General features: G+C 63.0%; 3 protein-coding genes across 4 annotated transcripts in view; all 3 read left to right on the top strand.

The window, feature by feature from the left end:
- HGS (hepatocyte growth factor-regulated tyrosine kinase substrate) overlaps nucleotides 1-9,162 on the top strand; it is a 16,233-nt gene extending 7,071 nt beyond the window's left edge. The window contains exons 8-22 of the mRNA XM_004374352.1: nucleotides 461-585; nucleotides 1,536-1,614; nucleotides 1,687-1,785; nucleotides 1,885-1,980; nucleotides 3,049-3,087; nucleotides 3,163-3,306; nucleotides 3,399-3,458; nucleotides 4,478-4,691; nucleotides 4,985-5,157; nucleotides 5,368-5,508; nucleotides 5,831-6,005; nucleotides 7,983-8,116; nucleotides 8,191-8,310; nucleotides 8,565-8,651; nucleotides 9,052-9,162. Coding sequence (XP_004374409.1) covers nucleotides 461-585; nucleotides 1,536-1,614; nucleotides 1,687-1,785; nucleotides 1,885-1,980; nucleotides 3,049-3,087; nucleotides 3,163-3,306; nucleotides 3,399-3,458; nucleotides 4,478-4,691; nucleotides 4,985-5,157; nucleotides 5,368-5,508; nucleotides 5,831-6,005; nucleotides 7,983-8,116; nucleotides 8,191-8,310; nucleotides 8,565-8,651; nucleotides 9,052-9,162 — 1,797 coding nt within the window. The remainder of the gene's footprint in view (nucleotides 1-460; nucleotides 586-1,535; nucleotides 1,615-1,686; nucleotides 1,786-1,884; nucleotides 1,981-3,048; nucleotides 3,088-3,162; nucleotides 3,307-3,398; nucleotides 3,459-4,477; nucleotides 4,692-4,984; nucleotides 5,158-5,367; nucleotides 5,509-5,830; nucleotides 6,006-7,982; nucleotides 8,117-8,190; nucleotides 8,311-8,564; nucleotides 8,652-9,051) is intronic.
- A 2,492-nt stretch (nucleotides 9,163-11,654) lies between these two features.
- Nucleotides 11,655-15,130, top strand: MRPL12 (mitochondrial ribosomal protein L12). Its single transcript, XM_004374088.2, has 5 exons — nucleotides 11,655-11,765; nucleotides 12,500-12,686; nucleotides 12,770-12,844; nucleotides 14,632-14,769; nucleotides 14,879-15,130. Exons 1-5 carry the CDS (start codon nucleotides 11,692-11,694, stop codon nucleotides 14,993-14,995), a joined length of 591 nt encoding a protein of 196 aa, XP_004374145.1. The 5' UTR covers nucleotides 11,655-11,691; the 3' UTR covers nucleotides 14,996-15,130.
- Nucleotides 15,131-18,568: 3,438 nt separating this feature from the next.
- SLC25A10 (solute carrier family 25 member 10) overlaps nucleotides 18,569-24,604 on the top strand; it is a 6,693-nt gene continuing 657 nt past the window's right edge. Inside the window, exons 1-9 of one of the 2 annotated variants that reach the window (XM_004374087.2) lie at nucleotides 18,569-18,694; nucleotides 21,775-21,894; nucleotides 22,147-22,261; nucleotides 22,353-22,401; nucleotides 22,745-22,786; nucleotides 23,293-23,336; nucleotides 23,507-23,577; nucleotides 24,050-24,142; nucleotides 24,332-24,409. In XM_004374087.2, the coding sequence (XP_004374144.1) occupies nucleotides 18,602-18,694; nucleotides 21,775-21,894; nucleotides 22,147-22,261; nucleotides 22,353-22,401; nucleotides 22,745-22,786; nucleotides 23,293-23,336; nucleotides 23,507-23,577; nucleotides 24,050-24,142; nucleotides 24,332-24,409 (705 nt within the window). In that variant the 5' untranslated portion in view covers nucleotides 18,569-18,601. Of the gene's footprint in view, nucleotides 18,695-21,774; nucleotides 21,895-22,146; nucleotides 22,262-22,352; nucleotides 22,402-22,744; nucleotides 22,787-23,292; nucleotides 23,337-23,506; nucleotides 23,578-24,049; nucleotides 24,143-24,301; nucleotides 24,410-24,604 lie in introns of both variants that reach the window. The other variant, XM_004374086.2, reaches the window with a different exon arrangement.

The raw sequence follows: 24,604 nt of genomic DNA, 5'->3' as shown, positions 1-24,604 counted from the left end.
CGCAGGCTGCCCAAGGGGGACTGGGGGTCTGAACAGACACACAGGCTCCCCTGCAAACACGAGAGCTCGTGTGTGGTCGGTCCACGTACATATTCTGTCCTGCTCTGAGATGGAGGACAGGTGTCACACGCACACGTGTGCACGCACACCCACACCCACGTGTGCACCCACACCCACGCGTGCACGCACACCCACACCCACGCGTGTGCACCCACACCCACATACACGTGCACGCCCATATTTGCTTTACTGTTAAAGCTTTTTGGATAGGCTTCTCGTTTTGACGAGCGCTTTTCCTCCAAATGATGCCTGGTGTTGGTGCTCCTGGGGGTTCCGTGCTCCTTGGGGCCTCCAGGCAGACAGGCTGGCCTCTGGCATGGTCCAGTGGGCATCCCGGGGCCGGGTGGGGACGTGCTGGCCGCCCAGGCCCCCTGACCAGGCGTGTCGTGCCCGTCCACAGCATCACTGCCGGGCGTGTGGGCAGATCTTCTGTGGCAAGTGCTCCTCCAAGTACTCCACAATCCCCAAGTTCGGCATCGAGAAGGAGGTGCGCGTGTGTGAACCTTGCTACGAGCAGCTGAACAAGTGAGCCCCCATGCCCGCCCCCAGCTCTCTGGGTGGGAGGTGACGTTCTCCGAAACCTGGGCTTATCTCCCAGCCACCGCGCCCGGGACTGCGGGTCTGGGGGGCTCTCCTGTCCCAGGCCTTGCTCGCCACTGCACAGGCCTACAGTGAAGGCAGCGGCATCTCTTCAGGCCTTGGTGGGTGTCCAGCTTTAGAGCAGGTACAGCGCTAATGAAGCTTTGAGCAGGACCTGAGGAGGGTTAGGCTTGTACCCAGATGCTCACGGTCCCGTGAGGCTGAACACGCGCACCTGGAGGCAGGTGAGTGTGGTGGATCCTCTCAGGTGCTGGTGGCCGCATCCCCTACAGCCAGGGCGGGTCCGGGGAGAGCAAGGAGACGACCGGCTCGTTTTCTGTTCGCTTACAGCTTTCCACGTTTCCCTTCTCTCCTGTATGAGGGCCCCAGGTTACCACAGCCAGGGAAAAAGGCCTGTGTGCAGAGATAAACTCCACTGATCTGTTAAGGACTTAACCAGCCCAACTTCAGGGAGCACTGAGCCTGTTTCGGAGCAGACGGAACAGAGCTGGCGCGGGGTTGGTTCCGGTGCAGGCGCTGCCGGGCCCTGTCAGTCATGCAGGCCGAACAGTCGAGTCCACCTGTGCCCCTTAGAGCACGCGGGAGCAGGGCAGGGGCTCTGCCAGGTGGGGGCCTTGGGTCTCTGTCTGCAACAGCGGCAGCCATGGTCAGGGCAGCCCAGTGGCCTCTCCAGGGTCACAAGGCTGGACACGACAGAGCTGCGGTTCAAAGAGCCAGAGTGCTGGCTGCTTCTCTGAAGGTGTGCGTGTGGCCTGAGGGATCCTGTCCTCTCCCCGTGGGGACGCCGTGTGGGACCTGGGGGTGTCACTGGCACCCATTGGGGTCAGCGTCTGGTGTCCAGCACCTGTGACCTGCAGCACTCTGTATGCCTCCAGGAAAGCAGAGGGAAAAGCCGCCTCCACCACTGAGCTGCCGCCCGAGTACCTGACCAGCCCCCTGTCGCAGCAGTCCCAGGTACGCCCCTGAGCCAGCCTCCCTCCCCGGGTCCCCTGCCTCTCCCAGAGCCTCACCCGGCCTGTGTCACAGCTGCCCCCCAAGAGGGATGAGACGGCGCTGCAGGAGGAGGAGGAGCTGCAGCTGGCCCTGGCTCTGTCGCAGTCAGAGGCCGAGGAGAAGGAGCGCATGGTGAGTGCAGGGCTCTCCCAAGTGTCAGGGCCCTGGGGTGGGGCCGGGCGTGTGGAGACACTGTCCCTTGTCCCTGTCATGCTTTCCGGTTTTTTGCAGAGACAGAAGTCGACGTACACCACATACCCCAAGGCGGAGCCTGCTCCTGTGGCCTCGTCCGCGCCCCCCGCCAGCAGCCTGTACTCCTCGCCTGTGGTGAGGCTTGCCTCAGCCCGCCTGCTGCACACACCTTGGCTCGGGCAGAGGGCCCAGGACTTCTCTGGGGGGGAGGGCCGGTGGGCCATCACGGTTATGTGGGTGCAGGGACAGCCGTGTGTGTTAGGGGCAAAACCAGGCTCTCAGCTCTTGGCTCCTTGGTCAGTGTCCTTGCGGGGCAGGAGAAGCTTGGGCAGAGGTGGGAGCTACAAAAGCTCCGGTCTCTCCCAGACCCTCCCAGGGCGGGACAGGACGCCCGGGTCCAGGGAGCCCTGCCTTCGTCCAGCCCTCTCTGGTCGCTGAAGGACTTGACGGGGATCATCCTGACTTCTCGGGCCTCGGCTTCATCCTAAAAGGGGACATTGCACCGCGTCTGCTTCGGAGTCGGGAGGCTGGGGGTGGGGTTTTGGGTGTGGCGAGGCGGGGCGCAGACGTCCACCCCACCCTGGGGGCACAGCAGTTAAGGGCAGGCATGGAGCGTGAAGCCCGGCACCCTGCCTGTCCTGGTTTGACGCCCTGGCCCCTCCTTCCTGAGCTGCCAGGGCCCCAGGTGCAGGAGAGTGGGGAGACAAGGGCCGGCCCACGGCTGCACCTGGATCCAGCGAGGCGGTGACTGCAGAACCGCTGTGTGGGGCCCCCGTGGGGGGGCGGGGTGCACAGACCACCTCGCTTGGACCCTTCTAGAACCCTGAAATCTCTTCAGGGGAAGGAAAAGAGACTCCCCGACACCCGCCTGCGAGTGTGTGATGGGGCGTGGCCAGGGCCATGACCAGAGGGCACGGCTGGGTTGTGGGATGGGGACCCGAGGGGCGGGGTCTCCTATGCGGCTGTTGGTCAAGGGTTGGGGGACAGGCCGCTCTGGAGCCACTCTTGGAGGGGGCAGAGATAAGCCAGAGGCCGGCACTTGGCCAGCCTTGGGGACCGCCATGGAGCCCTCAGCCATCCGGCCCTGCGTGAGCAGCTGCCCCCAGCAAGTGTGGGGCATGAGGGTTTGAGCCTCTGCTTGCTGCTGCCTGCAGAACCCCTTTGGGGGCCTTGACTCCACAAGACCCTCTTTCTCTCCCCCAGAACTCATCAGCACCTCTGGCAGAGGACATGGACCCTGAGGTAAGGCCCACCCGTGGGGGACACGTTTCTCTTGTGTCCCCTGCCTGAGAAGTGACTTCTGTGTTGCTTCTGCAGCTCGCTCGGTATCTCAACCGTAACTACTGGGAGAAGAAGCAGGAGGATGCACGCAGGAGCCCCACACCCTCGGCACCCGTGCCCCTGGCCGAGCCGGCCGCCCTGCCCAGGGAGGGGCACGTGGCCCTGGTGAGCACAGTGGAGGTGAGGGCTGCGCCGGCTCTCCTGGCCCTCGGTCCCTGGGCGTATGAGGGACTGGAGAGGCAGGAGGCCCACTCACCCTTGGTCTCTTTCAGACGCCCCTCCCGGAGTCTGACTCTCAGCCCATAGCGCCTCCTGGTGGCCACTTCAGTGAGGTAAGCTACGGTTGGTCCTCCACCAGCAAGGGAGGTGTTGAGTGCAGAGACCCGGTAGAGGTCTCCCTGTCGTGATGGGCGTGCTAAAGCGCGGGACCCAGCAGAGGCCCCCCTGTCGTGACGGGCGTGCTAAAGCGCGGGACCCAGCAGAGGCCCCCCTGTCGTGACGGGCGTGCTAGAATGTGGGAACCAGCAGAGGCCCGTCGTGACGGGCGTGTTACAATGCAGGGCCCAGCAGAGGTCCTGTCGTGATGGGCATGCTAGAGTGGGGGACCCAGCAGAGGCCCCCGTTATGACGGGTGTGCCAGAGTGTGGGACCCCGCAGGGCCCCCCCTGTTGTGATGGGTGTGCCAGAGCGTGGGACCCAGCAGAGACCCCCTGTCGTGACGGGTGTGCCAGAGCGCGGGACCCAGCAGAGGCCCCCCTGTTGTGACGGGCGTGCAGAGTAGGGGAGCCTGTGCAGCCACACACCTCCCTGGTCACCTCCCGGAGGCGGAGAATGCAGGACAGGACAAGTCTGTGCTCGGCTGTGGTCTGGGACATCAGGGTCTTGTTCTTCTTGCCCTCACGGACCTGCATATTCCAGAAAAACTCAGAACCCTCTAGATTGGTTGCTGGTGTTTCCTGGGGCATCTGGGTTCTGTTGGCCGGAGTCAGGGACCAGGCTGTTCAGGGAGGCAGCCCCACACCCCCTCTCCCCATGCCCGTGGTCACCCAGCCCGGGGCGCTGACCAGGCAGGGACAGAGGCTGGCTTGGCCAGCTCGGCCCCTTCTCCTGCTCTGCCCATGGGCACATTGCTTTACCGCCCTGGCCTCCATTTTCTCGTGTGTGAAATGGGGGTGTGCCTGGCGCTTACCCCAGAGTGGTGGTGAGGACCCAGCCCTCAGATTGTACCAGCACCCTGAGCGCCCATCCTGTCCACAGCGCCGGCACCCTGAGTCCCCAGCCCGCCCACAGTGCCGGCACTCTGAGTCCCCGGCCCGCCCGGGAGCTGCTCAGTGGCCCGCTCTGTCCCCAGCAGCAGTACCAGAACGGGGATTCGGAGGAGAGCCACGAGCAGTTCCTGAAGGGCCTGCAGAACGCTGTCACCACCTTCGTCAACCGTATGAAGAGCAACCACGTGCGAGGCCGCAGCATCACCAACGACTCGGCCGTGCTCTCGCTCTTCCAGGCCATCAACAGCATGCACCCACAGCTGCTCGAGCTGCTCAACCAGCTGGACGAGCGCCGGTGTGCGTGCTGCCGGGACCGCGGGGACGGGCCGGCCCTGGTTCTCTGAGCGCCCACTCAGGGCCCCAGGCCTCAGCAGGAGGTGGTCACGGGCGGTCAGCGCAGAATTGCCCCCCTGCCCGGTGCCCAGCAGATCCCCTCAGAGAAGCACGGGGTGGGCTTGCCCTTTCCCAAGACCGGGTGGAGGGGGGACCGGGCCGCCCAGGGCAGCAGTGCCAGGCAGTGCACGCCGTGTCGGTGATACCTGGATCCTGCAGCCTCCATCTCCAACACGCTCCCCGCTCTCTCCCCACAGTGTACTACGAGGGGCTGCAGGACAAGCTGGCTCAGATTCGCGATGCCCGGGGAGCACTCAGTGCCCTGCGTGAGGAGCACCGGGAGAAGCTGCGCAGGGCAGCCGAGGAGGCCGAGCGCCAGCGCCAGATCCAGCTGGCCCAGAAGCTGGAGATCATGCGGCAGAAAAAACAGGTGCGGCCGCCTAGGACATCAGCACTGCTTCTGGGGGCAGGCGGCGCATAGAGGTGCAGCGTGGGGGCCCGGGGCATTGGCACTGCTCCTTGGGGCAGGCGGTGCACGTGGTGCAGGGCGGGTGGCCCAGGGTGTCAGCACTGCTCTTCGGGGGGCGGGGGGTGCACAGGAGTGCAAGGCAGCCACCCTGACCACCGCGTCCCACCCTAGGAGTACCTGGAGGTGCAGCGGCAGCTGGCCATCCAGCGCCTGCAGGAGCAGGAGAAGGAGCGGCAGCTGCGCCTGGAGCAGCAGAAGCAGACAGTGCAGATGCGTGCCCAGATGCCGGCCTTCCCGCTGCCCTACGCCCAGGCACGTGCCCACCCTGCCCTACCCCTGCCTTACTCCCCAGCACATGCCTGCCCATCCCCTCCAGGCATGGAGCTTCTTTTTGCCCTGCGCCTGGGCATGAGCCCGTCCACCCTCCCTGCCCTACGCCAGGCACACCCACCATCACCCTTTGCCTTATGCCAGGCATGTACCCGCCCTGTCCTTCACCCCAGCCCTACTCCCAGGTACACATCCGCCCTGTCACCTTTGCTCTACGCCAGACACACACCTGCCCTGTCATCCCCTCCCCACCTGGAGACCCTACTGAGCCTGGTGCTGACAGTCACATCTTTTCTGTTCTCAGCTACAGGCCATGCCCACGGCTGGGGGTGTGATGTACCAGCCCTCAGGCCCCACCAGCTTCCCAGGCACCTTCAGCCCGGCGGGTTCGGTGGAAGGCTCCCCCATGCACACAGTGTACATGAACCAGCCCACTCAGGCCAGCGGCCCCTACCCCAGCATGCCTGTGACAGGAGCAGGTAACGGGCTGGGGGCAGGAAGGGGGGCGCACCCAGCCAAGATGAACCTCACGCCCGTCTTTTTTTTTGTCTTTTTATTTTGGTGTAATTTCAGACTTACAGAATAGCTACAAGAGTGGTACAATTTCCCAGACATCAACTGTTAACACTGCCCCATTTGCTTTGTCTTGTTTCTCTTTTCACAGGTGTACACACACACGTGTGTGTGTACACACGCACGTACATATACACGCACGTGTGTGTACACAACATTTTTTCCTGAGGTGCAGACTCAACCCCCCTTGCCCCTGAGCACTTGAGTTTTCTAACACAGGCCAGTCACTCAGCCTCAGGACAGTGACCAAATCAGGAAATGCTGGAGCTCCTGCCACATGAGGATCCAGTATGCTGTCTTTGTCCATACAGAAAACCCATGTCATGGGCCACGTTCGGTCGGTGGCCTTTAATCTGGAACACTCCTGGGTTTCATGACACGGCCGTCTCGTGTGCATGCCGTGGTTTTGTGGGGCACCCTCAGAGTAGCACTGCTGTAACAAATACCGCAAGTGGGTGGCGTTAACAAACAACCTTATTTTCTGACAGTTCAGGCAGCTAGAAGTCTGAATTCAGGGTGCTGGGTCTAGAGGAAGGCTCTCTCTGAGCTCTGGAGGAAGGTCCTTGTCTCTGAGCTTCTGCTCCTGGGCAATCTTCACGTGGCTTGGTATCTCTCTCCCCCCCCGTACTTGTTGGCTTGCTTATTTTAGTCTCTTATATCTCAAGGAGCCCTGGTGGCACACTGGTCGTTAAGAGCTCAGCTGCTACCCAAAAGGTTGGCAGTTCAAATCCACCAACCGCTTCTTGGAACCCTGTGGGGCAGTTCAGCTCTGTCCTATGGGGTCGGAAACAGGTTTGGTTTTTTTGGTTGTCTTAAGAGACGGACTCGAGACGCACGGTACGCTGATCCTTCGTTATTAACGTTAACAAAGACGATCTGTTCCCAAATGGAGTTACAACCACAGGCATAGAGCTTAGGATTTACAGCACATATTTTGGGGGACACAGTTCGCTCCTCCGTAACAGGCTGTCTGGGCTTGGCTGGCGATGGGCGGGGGTGGCAGAGCCATGCCGTTATCAACACGTGTCAGGTTATTCCGTCGATGCTGACAGTAACAGTGGCCTCATGGCTCAGGTGGTGTCTGCTGGGTTTCTTGGCTGTGAAATGAGTTTTTCTTTCTTTGTAATTAACGGGTATCTTAGACTATGCAAACATCCTGCCGCTCCGTTTACTGGTTGTTATCAGGAGGCATTTCTCCCCTTTTTACTTGTCATTTATATCAACGAGGGCTCACGGGTTCCTACCGTGTCCCGAAGCGTATAATGCCTTACTGCAGCTGTTGACGATGATGGTCAGACAGAGTTCGTGGGGCTCCGGGTTCCTACCGTGTCCCGAAGCGTATAATGCCTTACTGCAGCTGTTGATGCTGGTGGTCAGGCGGTCGTGGTGTGGCTGTGGCCCCCTCATTTTAGAACGCTTGTTTCTGTTCATCTAGTGCTTTCTCAGCCCTGGAATTGGCCATTTCTCCAAGGAGCCCAGACAAGCGAAGGCTGGTGTCAGGGCACAAGGCCTGGTTGGGTGGCTCCCCGCCCCAGGCCTTCTCAGCACATGGAGCTGGGAAGCACACGTGTGTACAAACACACACACAACCCTCTAGCTCAGGGCTTCCCTTCTCCACCTCTGTGCCCCCTCCTGGTGGAAGGCTGGCTCCTCATCCTCCACAGACGTACTCACTGGGGTCTGGTGTTTGTGACCTTGTTTCCAGCCCGAGGGTGTGGAGCCCACATGCGGTCTGGTGCCTGCATCAGTCCCCCAGCCCCTTTAGTGCAGTGATGTGATTCCCGGGGTGGGGTTCTGTTTTCCTTCATCCTGGGTTCCCTCTCCCCATCTTCCCCTCCCCAACCCCCCCAGGCTGGCCCTCTCATTGGTCTTGTCCCCCACAGATCCCAGCATGGTGAGCACCTACATGTACCCGGCTGGGGCCACAGGTGGGCAGGCGGCGCCCCCAGGCCAGGCTGGGCCCACCACCAGCCCAGCCTACTCATCTTACCAGCCCACCCCCACACAGGGCTACCAGGTGAGCAGGCAGGGGGGCTGCTGCTCTGGCCACACCTGGGCTGCACCGCTTCTCACTGTCCCCTCCCCCTGCAGAGTGTCGCCTCCCAGGCCCCACAGAGCCTCCCGAGCCTGCCCCAGCCGCTGCAGACCGGGACCATGGGCTACATGGGGAGCCAGTCGGTCTCCGTGGGGTACCAGCCCTACAGCATGCAGGTGAGACCACGAGACTCTGCCAGGCACACGGTGTGGCCCAGATAGCTGTGGGGGTGACGGCCAGGAGTGGACATGGCTGAACAGCTGTCGCAAGAGCCCGCGGCACACTGGGTACAAGGCTTCTCTGCCCGGCGCCCCCTCCGACCGGCGCCCCCTCGTCCACTCCCGGCCCCTGGCTGCTTTGTCCTCTGGTCATGTAGCCTCTGTCCATCGGCTCCCGGTTCCCTCAGCTTCGTGTTTGTTTCCTTCCCCAGAACCTCATGACCACCCTCCCCAGCCAGGACGTGCCTCTGCCCGCCCAGCAGCCGTACCTCGCGGGGCAGCAGCCCATGTACCAGCAGGTGAGCACCTCGCACCGGGCTCCCGGGTGGCCCCCAGCTCAGTGAGCACCACCCCACCAGCCCGCTGAACCCACCGCCCCTTGTGGGCAGGGTCCTGGGGAGAACCAGGTGCAGTGTAGGCGGGGATTTGCATCCAGGCCTATTGGCAGATAGAACCGGGAAACGCGTGCCTGTGTGTACAAACACACGTGTATGTGTGCACAGGTATGCGTGTATGTGGTGTATCTGTAGATACCAAACACCACGTTTGGGAAAAGCCAGAAATGGTGAATGTCCAACCCGTCAGGCGTTGGACGGAGGTGGGCCGAGCTGGGCTTCAAGAGGACCAGCTTGGTGAGGCCGGGGTGAGGGATTGCGGCCGGGCTGGGGAAGGAGACCCAGTGGCTGGTTTCCCCTACAGATGGCACCCACCGGGGGCCCCCCACAGCAGCCACCGCCCGTGGCCCAGCAGCCGCCTGTGCAGGGCCCTCCAGTGCCGGGCAGCGAGCCCCAGCTCATCTCCTTCGACTGACCCGCTGGGTGCACGCCGGCCTAACACTATGGCTCTTCCAAGGCTGCCCGTGTCTAACTCGCCACCGCCTCTCTCCCCTGCTGTCGTGTGTGTCCTTCTCGTGCGGGCGGGCAGGTGGCACCCCCACCTCTGGGCACCTCAAGTCCACCCTTCACCCCCGCTGTCCCCCTCCTGTCCTTAGCCTGCAGCCCCTCATCCTCCCTGTTCCATTGTCATCACTGTCTCATGGCCAGGTCCCCAGGGCTGGGCCGCAGGGAGGGGGGTGGAGGGGAGCCCCTGCCCCGTGTGCTCAGCCCTCTGGGCGGCTGGAGTAGGCCCTGCCTGGCGCAGCCTGCGCTCTTCCTGCCCTGTTGGGAGGCCTGGAGCATGGGCTGACTGCCTCCAGTGCAGTCCCCAGGCCCCCTCTGCAGGGGTTGTGGCCCAGACCCTCCCCAGCCCAGGACAGAGACGGCTCTGGGTGTCTCCCTTCTCCGCGTCTAAGCCGTCATCTCATCCAGCGCCCTGAGCAGACCGAGTGGAGCAGTGATGATAATAAAATGTACTTCAGAAAGTGCTGTTTGCGCCTCGCAAGGAGGGCTCTTGGCAGGCTGGCCCCAGTGCCCCAGGCGGGCCCCATGGTCGCTGGACCTTTCCCCTGCCATCTCCTGCTCTGGCTGCAGCTGTGGCCTGCTCTCTCCGAGGGCAAGCACCTGGAGCTTGGGTGTTGGCCTCAGAGGTTCTGGGGCCCTCGGGGAGCCAGGCTTCTCGCCCAGTTCTCACCCCATGCGTGGCAGGGAGGCATATGGACTTGGTCCCCCGCCCTCACGAGCTACTGACATGTCACAGGTTTTCCCACTGACCACCCCACCGCCAACAGTAAGACTGGGCCCTGGGGGCTCCGGCTTCTCGCAAGGGAAGGGGGCTGAGCGGGGGGCCCCTGTGCCACCTTGGTCCACTGCCGGACACATAGGCCCCCACTCCATCCTGACACACAAGGCCAGGGAGAGAGTTTGCAGGATCCGTGTTCTAGAAGATGTTTAAAGTAACAGACTCAGCCCCTCCACCCAGGGTTTGGAGCCTGTCAGAGACCTCACGTCTCCAAGCCTCGCAGGCGAGCCCCGTGTCAGCTGTCTATGAAGGAAGGGACTAGAGTGTGCTAGATAAGGCATGGAGAGGGCTTGAGCTTGGGTTGAAGGCAGGGCCAGGGTGCTGAGGTGGTGGGCAGAGGGCAGCCACCTTCTCGGTTTGTTTTCACCTGGAGTTAGGTGGTTCAGACCTGGTTCCTCCCAGAAAACCGGGCGTTTGTGTGAGACCCCGGCTGGAAAAGGAGCCCCCACTTGGCTCCTTGTAAAGACCAAAGGCTCAGAGGCTTCACCACGTCCTTTGCCAGCAGGTGTGGGCCCTGGCAGGTGGGCTGGGAAGGGCCACGGCTGGGGGCTGGGTGCTGCGGACAAGGACTGTGCTGGAGCTTCCCAGACGCCCAGAGACGAGTGTAGGACCTGGACCGAAGGGGTAGCGTGCAGGGGCTCCAGACAGCTAGAGGCAGAAGCAGCCAGGTCTTCCGATGTCTCCTTTTCTCCCCGTGAACTGCTAGCTCTTCTCCCAGGAGCCCATTACTTGAACCCTTCGAAGCTCAAAGCCCTTCCTTGCAGCCCTTAGCAAAGGCTGTCACCAGGGGGCGTCCTCAGTCCCGCTGCCGCGCGGCCGACATACCCGGAAATGCCGGCTTGCTCCTGGGGACCTGAGATTAGGCTTTGCTCACGGTGGGTGGGAGGGTAGTGGGGGTGGTTGCTGGTCCAACAATCGCGTAGTTTTTCAGCCAGAGCTGGAGGCCTGCGTGTTTACAGAAGACAGCCGTTTAGGCGGACGAGGAAACTTCTGAGAGCGCGCGGAGTGCCCGCAGCTCCACACCGGGGTGCAAGCACAGGACACGGCACGAGGCTTTGGGCCTCACCTTCCTCCCTCCGGCTCGCTCTCCTCCTCGCTGGCATCAGACTCCTCTGACCTGCCCCTTACGTCGGTACGGACCTGGGCAGGGAGGAGGCACTGGGGTCATTCTCACCAGCCCGTGGTAACAAAAATGTGACTAACGAAAGCCTATCAGCCCCCGGGGATGCGACTAAGGGAACGTTTGGAGGCTTCGGGAAGAGGCCGGGAGAATCGGCCGAGGGAGCCCGGGTGGCCCTTCCCGGCCCAAATGTTCGGAAGGGGCAGGGCGGCACTGCAGACTCAGAGCGCCGAGCGTCCGGGGCCCAGTCGGCGCTGAGCCCCGACTGCGCAGGGAGCAGGCTGGCGAGTCCAGCCCCACCGCCTCGTCCAGCCCCCGGCGCCGGGTACGCTCCTGCGCCTGCGCGGCCCGCCCCTTTATAGGTAACCTCGGGGGCCCGGGAGGAGGCGAGCGCGAGGCGCGGCTAGAGCGTCTCTACCCGGCTCGCATACTCCTCAGGCCCAAGGGCTAGAGCGCCCCATCCCAGCTCGCATGTTCAGCGGCCCGGCGGCTAGAGCGTCCTCCTCCCAGGAACCGCGTGTGACCTTCCCGGCCGAGCACCGATGCTGCCGGTGGCCGCTCGCCCCCTATGGGGGCCGTGTCTTGGGCTCCGGGCCGCCGCGCTTCGCCTCGCCAGGTACCGCGGGCCGCAGCGGCGGCCGTTGGGGAGCCCGGGCACCGAGGGTCGGGCCGGCGGACAGGGTAGGGGCGGCGCGCGGCCCGGGCCGGGGCAGCCGGGCGCCTAGGGGCGCAGGTCCGGGAGTAGGCGGGCGGCGGGCGACCACCCTTGCAAGCGGCCCATGCTGGGCTTCGGCGGGACCCTCGGGGCCGTGGAGGGGGCGGGGGCCCTCCCGTGCCGACTCTTTCCTGCGCGGGCCGCGGAGAGCCGGGGCCCGCGAGGCTGCAGATCCGGGGTCGCCCTGGCACTGCCCCTAGGGACCTTGGCCAACTCCCTGCCGGTCTCCGGGCCTCAGTTTTCTCCGCAGCAAAGCGATGTGGAGGACTTCCATCCCCAGATCCGGCGTTTTGCCGCCTGGGGCCCCGCGTTTGGAAAGGCTTTGTGCAGCAACTGCATTTAAGGCGTTGATTTAACCCCAGCGGGTCGGGAGAGCCCCATTCAAACCAGAAACAACGTTTGAGATTGCATATAATATGTGGATTCCTAGAGCTTTTTGAAGGATTTAAAGTCACTTGGAAATCCTTTTGTTGGTGTGTCCCCCTGAGGTCTGGAACCCCAGATCGGGACCAAGGGGCTAGTTGATTCACCAGTTCACTGACCTCAGCTCCTGGCACCCGTCTGCCCTGTGGGTCTCTGCACCCAGTCCCCTACCTGTGCCAGGCCTGACCGACTCCGTTTCAACGGGGGGCTAGGCAACAGGTGCCCGCTGTCTGTGCTGCGCGGCAGATAAGGAGCAGCAGCCATCGCAGAGACGAGGCCCTTGCCGGCGCATCCCTGGACAACGCCCCCAAGGAGTACCCCCCCAAAATCCAGCAGCTGGTCCAGGACATTGCCAGCCTCACGCTCCTGGAGATCTCCGACCTCAACGAGCTTCTGAAGGTAGCAAGGAGCAGGCGGGGCTTGTTGGCAGTTTGTTCCTACATTTAGCATCTGAGGTGACGCTGCTCCCCTCTGTCTTGCAGAAAACGCTCAAGATCCAGGACGTCGGGCTTATGCCGACAGGTGTGATGCCGGCGGCCGCCCCCGCCGCCGCCGAGGTGAGCCTGGCCAGGGCCCTGGGCAGAAACGTTGCCACCTTCTTATGTTGTCCCCTATCTCTGGGTCGTGCAGCCAGTTTCAGTCTCTATGCAGCCTGCAATCTGTGCTTCCCGAGGGCGGTGCCCACGCCCTCCGTGGCCTCCCTGGGCCTCCTCCCTAGCTTGTTCAGTCCTTGCCCACGCAGAGACAACCCTTGCAGTGGAGAGAAACAGATGATAAGCCAGGAGGCACAGAGAGAGAGGAGTTATACTGTTTATCGCAGCGTTACAGGCGACAGGGAGAACAGTAAGAGAGGAGCTTAGAGCGGGGAGCTACAGTTTCAAGGAAGGGCTCAATAAGGCGGCGACGTTTGAGGGGAGACTGAAGGAATCACGAAGAGAGCTGTGTGCCTTCAGGGCACAGCGTTCCTGCAGAGGGCATGGCACACTCGCAGCCACGAGCAGCAGCAAGGCCAGGCTGGAGAGGAGGGTGCTGGGCAGCCCAGTCTGTGGGGCCTAGAGGCCACAGGGGGACGAGGGCCCAGGAGGTGGGCGCCAAGGCGGCGTGGGTGTCTTCAATGAAACCAGCTGACTTTAAAGCCTCAGGTTAATTTTTTTTTTCAATTTTTGTTACGAAAGATTTCAAATTTATACACAAGTTGATTAATATAATTAGCCATGTGCCCATCACCCAGGTGATACCATTATCAAGGTTTTGCCAGGTTTGCTTCATTTGTTCTTTGTGGCTTCTCCTGAGGTTAAAGGGAAATTCCTGGTCTCCCATTTCATCTTCGTGGGCTTTGGCGTGCTTTGCGGAATGCTGTTAGCGCGACTGTTGTCCGTTAGCAGTGGTTGGAGAGCCCATGATGCTCAGGTTCCTCCGATCCTCGCAGACTGCCTGTTAGCAGTTAGTGTATCTAAACCCAGGGAGACCTTGCAGGCTACACGGATTGTCGGGTCTGTTGAGGTTCTGTAACGGCAGTCCCTGCCCTCTCCCAACCGTCATCGGCTGGAGTCGGGCCCCACAGGGGTCCCAGGTCTGAAAGTGGCTGATGTTTCCATGAGGCGTGGTTTCATGGACTCATCGACCCCTCACCCGCACCCTGTGAAGTGGGCAGGGGCATTTTGGAGAAGATAAGTACCCTGTGATGTATCATCCAAGCTGGGACACTTGCGAATGGGGGGTTTCTGTTAGTATTATTGGCAACAGACCCAAGCCAGGGGTCCTCTCATGTCACCTCGAGAGCACGGCCACACCCCGGGGCTCCTCACTGGTCCGTGGGAGAAGGTGGCAAGCCAGGGAAACCCTGGTGGCGTAGTGGTTAAGAGCTACAGCTGCTAACCAAAAGGTTGGTAGTTCAGATCCACCAGGCACTCCTTGGAAACCACATGGGGCAGTTTTACTCTGTCCTGTAGGGTTGCTATGAGTCAGGATCGACAGCCGCACGTTTGGTTATTAGGTAAGCCAGAGCTTAGCCAAGGACCGCACGTGGTCTCCTGTAACGCTGCTAGCGCCGCTGTCCCCCTCACAAGTTAGGACACCTGAGGGACGAGGGGGTGGTCTGTAGAGGCAGGAGCCCTCGGGTGGTGGAGCAGCTCTGAACGCTGACTGGCGGCTGAGGAGGACAGCTCCTGGGCCTGCCCGGTGGTGTGCGTCCCTGAGATCGCAGGCTCTGCTGGGCTGTTGGAGTGGGCCGTTGGCCGGGCAGGCCCATCCCTATGAAGCTACCGGAAGGGTGCTGGGTGCCAGCATGTCTGCTTCACTCCTCCCTTTCCCTCCTTGTCCCCGCCGCCTGCCCCACCCTAAGGTGGCAGAAGAAGAAGACATCCCCAAGCAGAAAGAACGGACACATTTCACTGTCCGCCTGACGGAGGCGAAGCCCGTGGACAAGGTGAAGCTGATCAAGGAGATCAAGAACTACGTCCAGGGCATCAACCTGGTCCAGGTGAGGTCGGCACGTGGCCCTGGCCCGGGTAGGCTGGGTGGGGCAGCCCCCACCCCCGCCCCAAGCCCGCATGCCTGACTTTTATGCGCCCTCCTCCCCTCGCTGGCAGGCAAAGAAGCTGGTGGAGTCCTTGCCTCAGGAGATTAAAGCCAACATTGCCAAAGCCGAGGCCGAGAAGATCAAGGCGGCCCTGGAGGCGGTGGGCGGCACTGTGGTGCTGGAATAGCCCCGGCTGCGAGGACTGTGGAGGAGCCGCAAGGCCCGCCCGGCACCACGCGAGGCTGGGGTCCTGGGTTGCGGCGAGAACTCTTGGCACCGGGTGCCAGCCAGCCTCTGTTTGGGAGGGAGAAGCGGACCTGTGGGGGCGGGACGGCTGCTGCCCCTGAGAGCACGAGGGGGACGGACTCAAGGAACCCCGAGTCAGTGAGTGGGCTCTTGTGTGGCCGGCGGAGAAATACACTGTTGAGACTCAGCGTGTGCCATTCGTGTGCGTGGGATTGCTGCTGGGGGCCGCCTGGGCCCCCGGCCCCGCAGGACATCTGAGGGGTCCGCAGATGATAGGGTGCACAGCTGTGGCGGCAGTCTCAGTCTTCAGCAGGTGGGGGCTCTGGGTGGGCTCCCCGCCCTGCCGCATAGTGGCAGCTGCCATGTGGTCAGACACCAGGGCGTCACCCGCACCTGGGCCTGGATGCGTGTTTGACGTCTCCTGCTCCTTTGTCGAGTGGCAACTGCGGCCGCCTGCCCATCCAGGCCGACAGCGCAGCCCCCCTGGGCTGGTGGGAGGGTGGGCAGGCATGCACCTTGCACATGGAGGAGGGTGGCATGTACCCCACCCGGGGCAGTGTGGGGGATGCTTCACCACCCTGCAGTGGTTGGGAACCTTAGCTGTTCCACTGGCTGTTAGGGGGAGGGAGGGCTGGCAGGGGAGGCATGTGGCCTGGAGCAGGGGTGCTGGGCCTGCCAGCCTGCCTGGAGGAGCAGTAAGCCCCCATTTTCAGAACATTCTGTAAGGCCTCAGCCCTCAGGCTCATATGTGAAGGGGACGAGGAGGAGGCGCTGTGGGGACAACGGCAGACTCGGTGGGGCTCTCTGGGGAGTTGACAGGTCCCCTTGGGCTGTGGGCCCACTGCCCACCCAGGGTTCCCCCGCCACAGAGGGCTAGAGGAGCACGTCTCCAACTGAGCTGCCAGCCCCTGGGGGCCATTTCTGCCTGCAGATCCACAGTGACCGTTGGAGGGTTAATGATTGCCGATCAGCCCCAGGTGCCTTCCCTCAGCCCGCAGAACCTCCCCAGAAGGGAGCTGAGGGCCCTGCCACAGGTCCTCATCAGTATGGGGCAACGGCTCAGTGGGACTCCCACCTTGGGCAGCCACTCAGAACTGGGGTGGCCCTGAGACTTGGAGGACATTAGGTTCGCCATGTTGTGAGCTCATCACCCTTGGGGGCATGCACCCACCTTGAGCTGATGTCACCCCCAGGCTCTCTAGGTGTCCATCCCTGAAGGCCCCATGCCGGGTCTCCCCACTCTCATTTCCAGCTCTGCCAACCCTAACTGATGGTCCTGTTGACCTGGTCCACCCCCTACCCAGGGGACATGGGCCCTGTGGCCTCCTCTAACCCCGCCTCTGCTGGGCACCCCTTCTTACTCTGGGGCTTACGAATCTGAACCTATTGTAGAATCTGTGGGGGATCTTGAGTTCCCTGATGTAGTTCCATCTTCTCGGGAGAACGGTGCAGTTTCCCTGGTTCTGCCCGAGGTTCTGACGGAGCATTAACTGCCTTTTTCAGGCTTCCCAGAGTCCATCTGCCCCAGAGGTGCGGGCGCCGGAGCTGTGCTGCGCTTCCCGTTTTATCATCTCTGCAGTTCCCACCCTGGGCTCTGGGCTCTGCCCTTCCCGGGGGACAGCTCTGTGCAGGGCAGGCTTGCCCTCCATGGATCGAAGGTGTACTGCCTACCCGCAACAAGGCTTCTTGGGCCCTGCCTGGCCAGTGACCTAGGTGAGGGGTAGGCTGCAGCCCCGGCCTGGCCCTCTTCTTCCTGCGGGGTCACGCAATCTCCCTGGGGACTTGGTGGCCCTGTAGTGAGGAGCCACTGATGTGGGATCATCACTGACGCTTGGGTCCGTTCAGGCAACGGGCAGGACCTCAGGGGCCTTGGTACAGGACAGGATGGGCCGGGAAGAGGCATGGGGTTAGGGCCACGGTTTCGGTGACACTTCATGGACAAGGACAGGAAGCCACTGCTCTTAGCTTGCTCAGGAATTTCCGTAAACCAGGGACCACCTTTTGTGCCCAGACATGCTGATTCTTTTAACAAAGGACGGTCTTGTGTATCTTAGTCGCGACCCCATCTCCTTCCTCCCGCCTCGCCTCGGTCTGGGCAGTGTCTCCCACTCTCCCCTGCTGTTTGCTTCCCTAGAATCCCTGTAACCCTCCTGTGTACCCCCACACGCCCATCAGCTTCCAACTCCACATCCACACTGCCTTGGGAAGACCCTATCACCCCCCGAAACCAATGGGAGGGGCACTTGTCTTGGACACTGTCTCTTCAGCCGGCCGTTCAGTACCCCAGCCCAGACCTTCAGCGGACGACCTTGGGGTCGGGCCAGCCCCCACATGGTGGCCAGTACCCCTCACCCTGTGTGGGGCACACAGTCAGCCGCTGGAGAAGCAGGTCGCTGGGGAAGGGGCCCCAACCCACTGGCCCGTTTGATCAGGTGTTGCCCCCTCAGAGCACAGCCCTCGCGTGGCCTGCCCTGAAGCAGCTTTGGGAACTTGCGTTTCATCTTGTACATCTCGTGCCCGCGTTCACACCCACCTCCTTGTTTGTTGAGAAGCAGGATTAGCGGAGCCTGGAGGCAGGGGGGCGCCTACCTTTGGGGGAGTAATGTGGGCTCTAGCAGTTGGGCTGACAGCTCCTCCCAAGACCCCAGCACCCACCCTTGAGAAGCCTTCTTTGGGAAGGTCTGGCCCCCACCGTCCCAGCGGACCTCCTGGGCAACAAGGGCCCCGGGGGCCCCCTCCAGGTGGCTGCCTGGTTCAGCGTGGTAGTCGGCTGGACTTGGTCCGGAGGTGATAGCTTCAGTTCCGCGTGTATGTGTGAGGGGTAGTCTTTCCACATTGCCTTCCGCCCCCAGCCTTCATTTCATTCTCTGCTCCCCTTTCACAGCTGGTCACGCCCAGGCTGAGCCTCCCTCACGTACTGGGTGGAAGAGGTTGCAGACGCGTGGACACAGGCCCCCTATCGCGTGCCCCGCCTCGTGCTGGCTCCCTCCGCCGTCGTGACACCAGCCAGGGCCTGCCCGGCGGAGAGGGCGAGACTGGGTGCAAGTTCAGGGTTGCGCCTCCAGGGGGGTGGGACTGCAGGGCGCAGACTTGCGAGATCCCGGGCCGGTTCCCCAGCGGTGACCTTGGAGCCGGGCCCCAGGCGTAGGGTTGGCCCTGGGCGCGGGTCCGGCTGAGGGTGGACAGGGGACGTTGGCTTCTCGGACGGCATGGGGTGGCCCACCCATCAGGCTCCTCGCAGTCAGTGGGGTTCGCAGGGGCACGGCAGGTCCGAGGATTGCAGGGTCCCCGGGCTCGGTGGGGTCCCCGCGGTCGGGTGGGGCCCACCTAGCTCCGCGCTGGGCCGCGGCCGCTTTAAGGCGCGGGGCCCGCCCCGCGCTCGGGGCGGGGTCTCGACAGGCCCCGCCCCCGCCCCGCGCGGGCGCATTGGCTGCGCTTTGAACGCGGCGCGGAGCGAGCGGTGGACTCTGAGCACTCGGTACCGAGCGCCGCGGGGAGCACTTCGCACCCGGCTGGCACTGGGCCGGCCCTCTGCCGCATCTGGGCCATGGCGGCCGAGGCGCGCGTGTCGCGCTGGTACTTCGGGGGGCTGGCCTCCTGCGGGGCCGCCTGCTGCACGCACCCGCTGGACCTGCTCAAGGTGAGGCCGCAGGGCTGGGGCTGCTCCTCCCGCCGCGGCCCTGCGCGCCGGCCCCCTTGCGGACGGGCGGGAGACTCCCGAGACGGGGACGGACGCGCGGCCCGGGATGCCTCCTGGGGCTACAGCCTTCCCCACCCCGCCGGGGCGCACCTGGCAATTAAAGCGCGGCTGGGGACCGCCCACGCTGTCCTTCCCCGACCAGCACGGCGCGGCTTTCCTGGGCCCGTGTCCTGCTCTGTGCGGGAGGACCTGTGACCTTTCGGCGGGGGCTGTGGAGAGCCGCATCTCAGTTCCCCCCTCAGGAGACACCTCTAGCCGGTGCAGGGAAGAGAGTGGGGATATCCCCGAGGCTCTGCTCTCCCTGGGTGAAAGAATACCGGGTGCAGGGATGCCAGGCCTGGAGCCTCGAGTCACCTGCAGGTGGCGGCCGAGCCCACGACCTGGAGGGTGCAGTCCCCCTCCCCACCTTGCCGGTTTCAGCCCCAGGTGTGCGCCTCAATACCTGTGTGACCTTGGGCAGGGCTCCTGGTCTCTCTGGGCATCTGAGAACCCTTCTTCCGGGTTAAACACTGATGGTGGGGGTGGGGCTGTGTGTGTGGGGCGGTTAGGTGTCGGCTAGACATGGCCGGTGGGAGAGGGAACGCGGCTGGGTGAGTCGGGTTACCCAGGCACCCTGGCTTTGGGCTGCTTCCCGGCCACCCTTGTGGAGGAAGCTGAAGTGGGTAGTGGGTGGGCCCAGGCAGGGACGTTATGACCAGAACACCCCGAGAGCTGCACTCACATTTTTTTTTTTTTTTTTTAAGAAAAAAAGGCATATGTGGTAAACTCAGACAGAACCTCCCTTGTCTCTCAGACCAGCTGAGAATGTTTTCTGACCCTTTTTAACCACAGAGAACAAAGAAGAAAGGCCTGGGACTTTAAAACAGCAGAATCCAGCCAGGAGTCCCTGCCCGTTCACCCTAGACTTGTGGTCAGTGGGGGCCTGTGGGCGAGGGGCAGCCACCCTCCCACCCCTCCCTCACCCCCACCAGGCCCCTCAGAAGGACTGCCCCTGTGATCAGGCTTCCTGGCTCCTGGGTTCTTCCTGTTAGTACAGTCTGACCTGGAGTTGACCCAGGCCTGGCCTCCTGCCTGAGGGCCTTTATTTCAGCAGCCTTTTCCCTAAGGAGGCCCTGGGTGGCCCTGCTAACCAAAAGGTTGGAGGGTCAAGTCCACCAGAGGCACCTCGGAAGAAAGGCCTGGTGATCAGCCATTGAAAACTCTATGGAGCACAGTTCTACTCTGACACACATGGGGTTGCCGTGAGTCAGAGTTGGCTCCACAGTTTTTTCCTAAAAGGAGGACATTAGCTTTTCTAGTTAGTAAAGATGCTAGCCATCAAGTAAAGGCCAGATGTGGCAGGTGTGGGGTGGGGGCAAAGCTCGTGGCCCCATTCAGGCACCTGAGACCTAGCTCATCCTGGGAGCAGCCTGCTAGGCTCCCAGGACCAAGAGATGGCCTGGAGGGGCAGGGTGGGGCCTGGATGGGAGCGAACAAGAAGGTGCTTTTGGCTTGGGAAGGAGGAGCCTCTCGTCTCTTACTTTTCTTGCCTCCCAGGCATCTGCCCCATGGGGCCCTGGAGGGTCAGGCTGGAAGCTCTGACGGGGTGGCTCATGCTGAGGACCTCAGTGCTGACAGCAGGGACCTGGACTCACTGGCTGTTGTCTATTGTCCAAGGCCCTGCTGGGCGTCATTCCTGGCCTCACTCAGCACCGAGGTTCTGTTGGGAAGGGTCCAGGGACAGCGGCGGGGTGCCACCTGGCCTGGGCGCAGGCCTGGGGTGGAGGGAGGCGGGGCTGGCTTCCCACTGCCCCCTGCTCACCAGGCCTCTCCGTGACCATTTAAAGATCCATCCTAAAACACCTAATCTCTCGCTTTGCGTGTGTCCTCAGTCCCCATGGTCCCTCATCACCTGGATGGTGGCTGCCACCTGCATGGCCACCCTGCCTGCAGGCCCAGTGCCCCCTGACCCTCTGGCCCCCCTGCATGAGGAAGACCATGGCCTCTTGCCGCCTGCGACCCCTCACTGGGCTGGGTGCAGCTGCAGGGGGTGGTCCCCACCGACAGGCAGTTAGTCTGGGGGCCTGGGAAGGCTCTCTCCACCTGTATTGCTGCCCCCAGGGAAGGGTGGAGGAGGGTTCTGGCCATGACTGGGCTCCACGGCCCCCCTGAGCTCGTTAATCTATGGCACACCCAGAGACTGGGGGCGGGTTATGTGCTGTGCCTGATGCTCCCACGGGCTGTGTCCTGCCATGAGCGACCTGTGTGACCGGGCTGTGGACCAGCTTCCTTGGGGCCAGGGTGGGGGCCGTGGGGCCGGGGGGGGGGCCAGGAGCTGGTATCCTGTCCTGGCTGCTGCCTGCCGAGCTCTGACCGCCTTGTGGCTGTTCCTGCAGGCCGCCTGACCAGGGCTTGGGGGATGGTCTGGTGAGCCCTTAAGGCTGGCAGCCCCCCGCCCGCCCTCACCTCCACCCTCTCCCAGGCCCCGCCCACAGCCTCTCCCGGAGCCCCCGGGTGTCTTCACCCTCACTCCCTGGCTGAGTCCCCGTAATACTTTCTCCCTCTCGAGAGGTAGTCGTGGTTAAGAAATGGGGCCTGGGGTCACCCTGCGGGGTCCACAGGGTGCTTCACTTCTAAGGCCTCAGTTTCCTCCTCTGTCAAATGGGAAGGACAACCCTCCCTGGGGTGTGTGCAAAGCGCTTCTCGCAGGCGTGGGGTTCTCTCCTCCCCTCAGCACTCAGAAGCCCGTGGTCGTTACTGTGGTAAAACAACATTGCAGTAGCGTGGAGCAGGTTCAGGGCGACCCCAGCCCCACCCCCAAGGCAGTGCCCTTGGAAGTCCTCATCACCTTCTAAGCCTCAGTTTCCCCATCTCGAAATGGGTGGTGACCACACGGGGTCTTTGTGAGGTTTACACCCAGTAGATTCTAGAAGAAGACTTGCTGTATCTCTGTGCCAGCTGTGGACACCAGGAGGCTGGGCACGGAGGGCGGGTTGGGCAGGGGGCACAGCTCTGAGCGGGTGTCCCCCCTGGGCTGGCAGGTGCACCTGCAGACGCAGCAGGAGGTCAAGCTACGCATGACTGGCATGGCGCTCCAGGTGGTGCGCTCCGACGGCATCCTGGCGCTATACAATGGCCTCAGCGCCTCCCTCTGCAGACAGGTGGGGGGGTACAGGGAGTCGGAGGCTAGCTCGGGTGGGGACTCGGGCTTGGAGCGGGGCCTTGGGGGGGACTCGGGGGGCTCAGGGTGAAGGCTTGGGGCAGTGTGTGGTGATGGGGCTTCCCACCCTCCCTAGCGTTCTCTTTGTAAGCCGGATGATAACAGTGCCCCAGCGGGGCAGGGGTAGGGTGAGGAGGGCCGAGGGGTGGGGGGCGGGTTCCTCTGGCCGCCCCTGATCTGGGCACTCCCACAGATGACCTACTCCCTGACGCGCTTCGCCATCTACGAGACCGTGCGTGACCGTCTGAGCAAGGGCAGCCAGGGGCCACCGCCCTTCTACCAGAAGGTGCTGCTGGGCGCTATTGGTGGTGAGCGGTCACGGGAGAGGGCGCAGGGTGGGCCCTGAGGGCCGCTGGTCATCACATATCACATCTGGCTTTGGGGGTTGTGCCACCCCAGGTTTCACCGGTGGCTTTGTGGGGACCCCTGCGGACATGGTGAACGTCAGGTCAGTGCATGCCCCCCAGGGTCAGGCTCTTTCTGCCTCCCGACAGGGCAGGGCTCGCCTGGGGCCAGCCCGGATCTGGGCATGTCCAGCTGCCCGCTTCCCGTGGGTTTTGTCTGAAAGCCTTCCCTCCACTGGCTTGGCTCTGGACCCTGGAGTCCTGAGCATGGAGAGGGGGTGCCACTCTGCCCAGCTCGTGGTCGCTGGGGCCCTGGTGGTCTGTGTGTGTTGTGGGGGAGCCCCAGGGGTCCCATTTATCCCCCCAGAGTGAGCCCACCTGTGGGAGCCTGGGGGGGAGGGGTGTCCTGTGGTCCTCACCCCACCCCAAGCCCGAGGTCTCTTCCAGAATGCAGAACGACATGAAGCTGCCCCCGAGCCAGCGCCGCAAGTGAGTATGGCTGGGCTCTGCCCTGGGGGTGTGTCTGGGGGGTCCTAGACCCTGGGCCTCTGTTAGAGGGTTATAGCCTGGCAACTGGAGGCCTGGGGCCAGAAAGACCCCCGAGCTGCTTTCCCAGGCCACATGGCATCTAGGGTCACACAGGACAGGGTGGGGGTCTGACAGCCTTTGGCAATGAGCATTGTGTACCTCTGTTCTAGAATCACTAGGGGAGGTGTGGCCTTGACCCCTCCAGGACTCTCATTGTGGGAGGGGTCTTGTTGATCTGGGGGCTGGACCCGGCAGTCTGGGCGGGTGCAGAGCCGCCATCCAGGCATCTGAGGAGCCTTGTCTGGCGGTTCTCAGGGGGCTTGTGGATGCCTTCACTGGCCGATCACCCCGGGAAGCAGGCAGGGCAGGAGCAAAGCTGTGTGCCCATCTCTCGGATGTGAACCTGGAGGGATGGGGGTGCTGGTGGTTGGGGGGAGGACCCTCACGGGCCTGTTCTGTCCTGGCAGCTACGCCCATGCCCTGGACGGCCTATACCGTGTGGCCCGTGAAGGTGAGCTGCCCTTTACGGGTAGGGGCACCTGGGGCGGGGCACCAGGAGGCGGGTGTGGTTGGGGGGCCATTGTGCAAGATGCATGGGGGGGGCGTCCTGGAGGAAGGGTCCTGGGATTTGGCCTGGGCAAGGCTGGAGACCCCATGCCCAATCTCCCCCTTCCTCCTCAGAGGGTCTCAGGAAGCTGTTCTCAGGTGCGACCATGGCCTCCAGCCGAGGGGCCCTCGTCACCGTGGGCCAGGTAGGGCTCCACAGGGCCACCCTACACGGAGGGGCTCTTGGGCAGTGGCCACAGACCCCGGCATGGTCCTCCTTGACCACAGAGGAAGGCAGGGCATGGGTGCAGGGGGCAGGGGTGCTGAGAGTCCCTCTGGGGATCCACCTGCTGCTCCGAGGTGGGCTGGAAGGGGCCCGGCACTGCCACTCAGCTGTGACCTTGGGCAGCCCCCTCACTCCCCAGGCCTCAGTTTTTACATCTGGCAGGTGACCCTTGTAGGTGATGAAACGAGTAGGTGCTTGGTTGATGCTGCGTGGGTCATTTTGGTCCCCAGCTGATTTCCCATGGGGCCCCTCCATGGGCCTGACTGTCCCTCCCGTCCCCCCAGCTGATTTCCCATGGGGCCCCTCCATGGGCCTGACTGTCCCTCCCGTCCCCCCAGCTGATTTCCCATGGGGCCCCTCCATGGGCCTGACTGTTCCTTCCGTCCCCCCAGCTGTCCTGCTATGACCAGGCCAAGCAGCTGGTCCTCAGCACAGGCTACCTCGCCGACAACATCTTCACCCACTTTGTCGCCAGCTTCATTGCGGTGAGTGCCTGGGCCTGACCCAGCATGGGGGCCGAGGGTGCCCAGGGAGGCCAGGGGCTTGGGCCCTTCTAAGTGGTTGTGAGCACTTGGGGAGGAACCTGCAGGTAAGCAGCACTTAGGCCAGGAGAGTGCCTGGTGTTGTCCCCTCGAGGCCAGTAGGTGAAGAATCCCTTCCCCCTCCCCCCCCAGGGCGGGTGCGCCACCTTTCTGTGCCAGCCCCTAGACGTGCTCAAGACTCGCCTGATGAACTCCAAGGGCGAGTACCAGGTGAGGGGGTGGGGGTGGGGGTGAGGTACCGCCCCCCCTGCTTCGGTAAGGAGCCGCTGCCCGGGGTTGGGGGAAGGAGTCGCACCCCCAGTGGCCTTTGCCTTGTTTTTAACTGGATTTCTTCTACAAATTAACAAAGGCAGTGGGTTCACAGGCCGGGTTTCACAGGGTAAAATTAGGCCGGGATCCAGTTTG

Source organism: Trichechus manatus, unplaced genomic scaffold, assembly GCF_000243295.1.
Source record: "Trichechus manatus latirostris isolate Lorelei unplaced genomic scaffold, TriManLat1.0 scaffold00028, whole genome shotgun sequence".
Lineage (NCBI taxonomy): Eukaryota > Metazoa > Chordata > Mammalia > Sirenia > Trichechidae > Trichechus > Trichechus manatus.
The sequence above is the reverse complement of the archived record's forward strand: the minus strand, read 5'-3'. Positions and strand labels throughout refer to the sequence as shown.

Bases quoted from the DNA above. Each gene is read 5' to 3' on its own strand.
- MRPL12 (XM_004374088.2), top strand. From the start codon at position 11,692: ATGCTGCCGGTGGCCGCTCGCCCCCTATGGGGGCCGTGTCTTGGGCTC. The intron at 11,766-12,499 runs GTACCGCGGGCC...ACGGGGGGCTAG, and splicing joins GCCGCGCTTCGCCTCGCCAG to GCAACAGGTGCCCGCTGTCT. The intron at 12,845-14,631 runs GTGAGCCTGGCC...CCCCACCCTAAG, and splicing joins CCGCCCCCGCCGCCGCCGAG to GTGGCAGAAGAAGAAGACAT.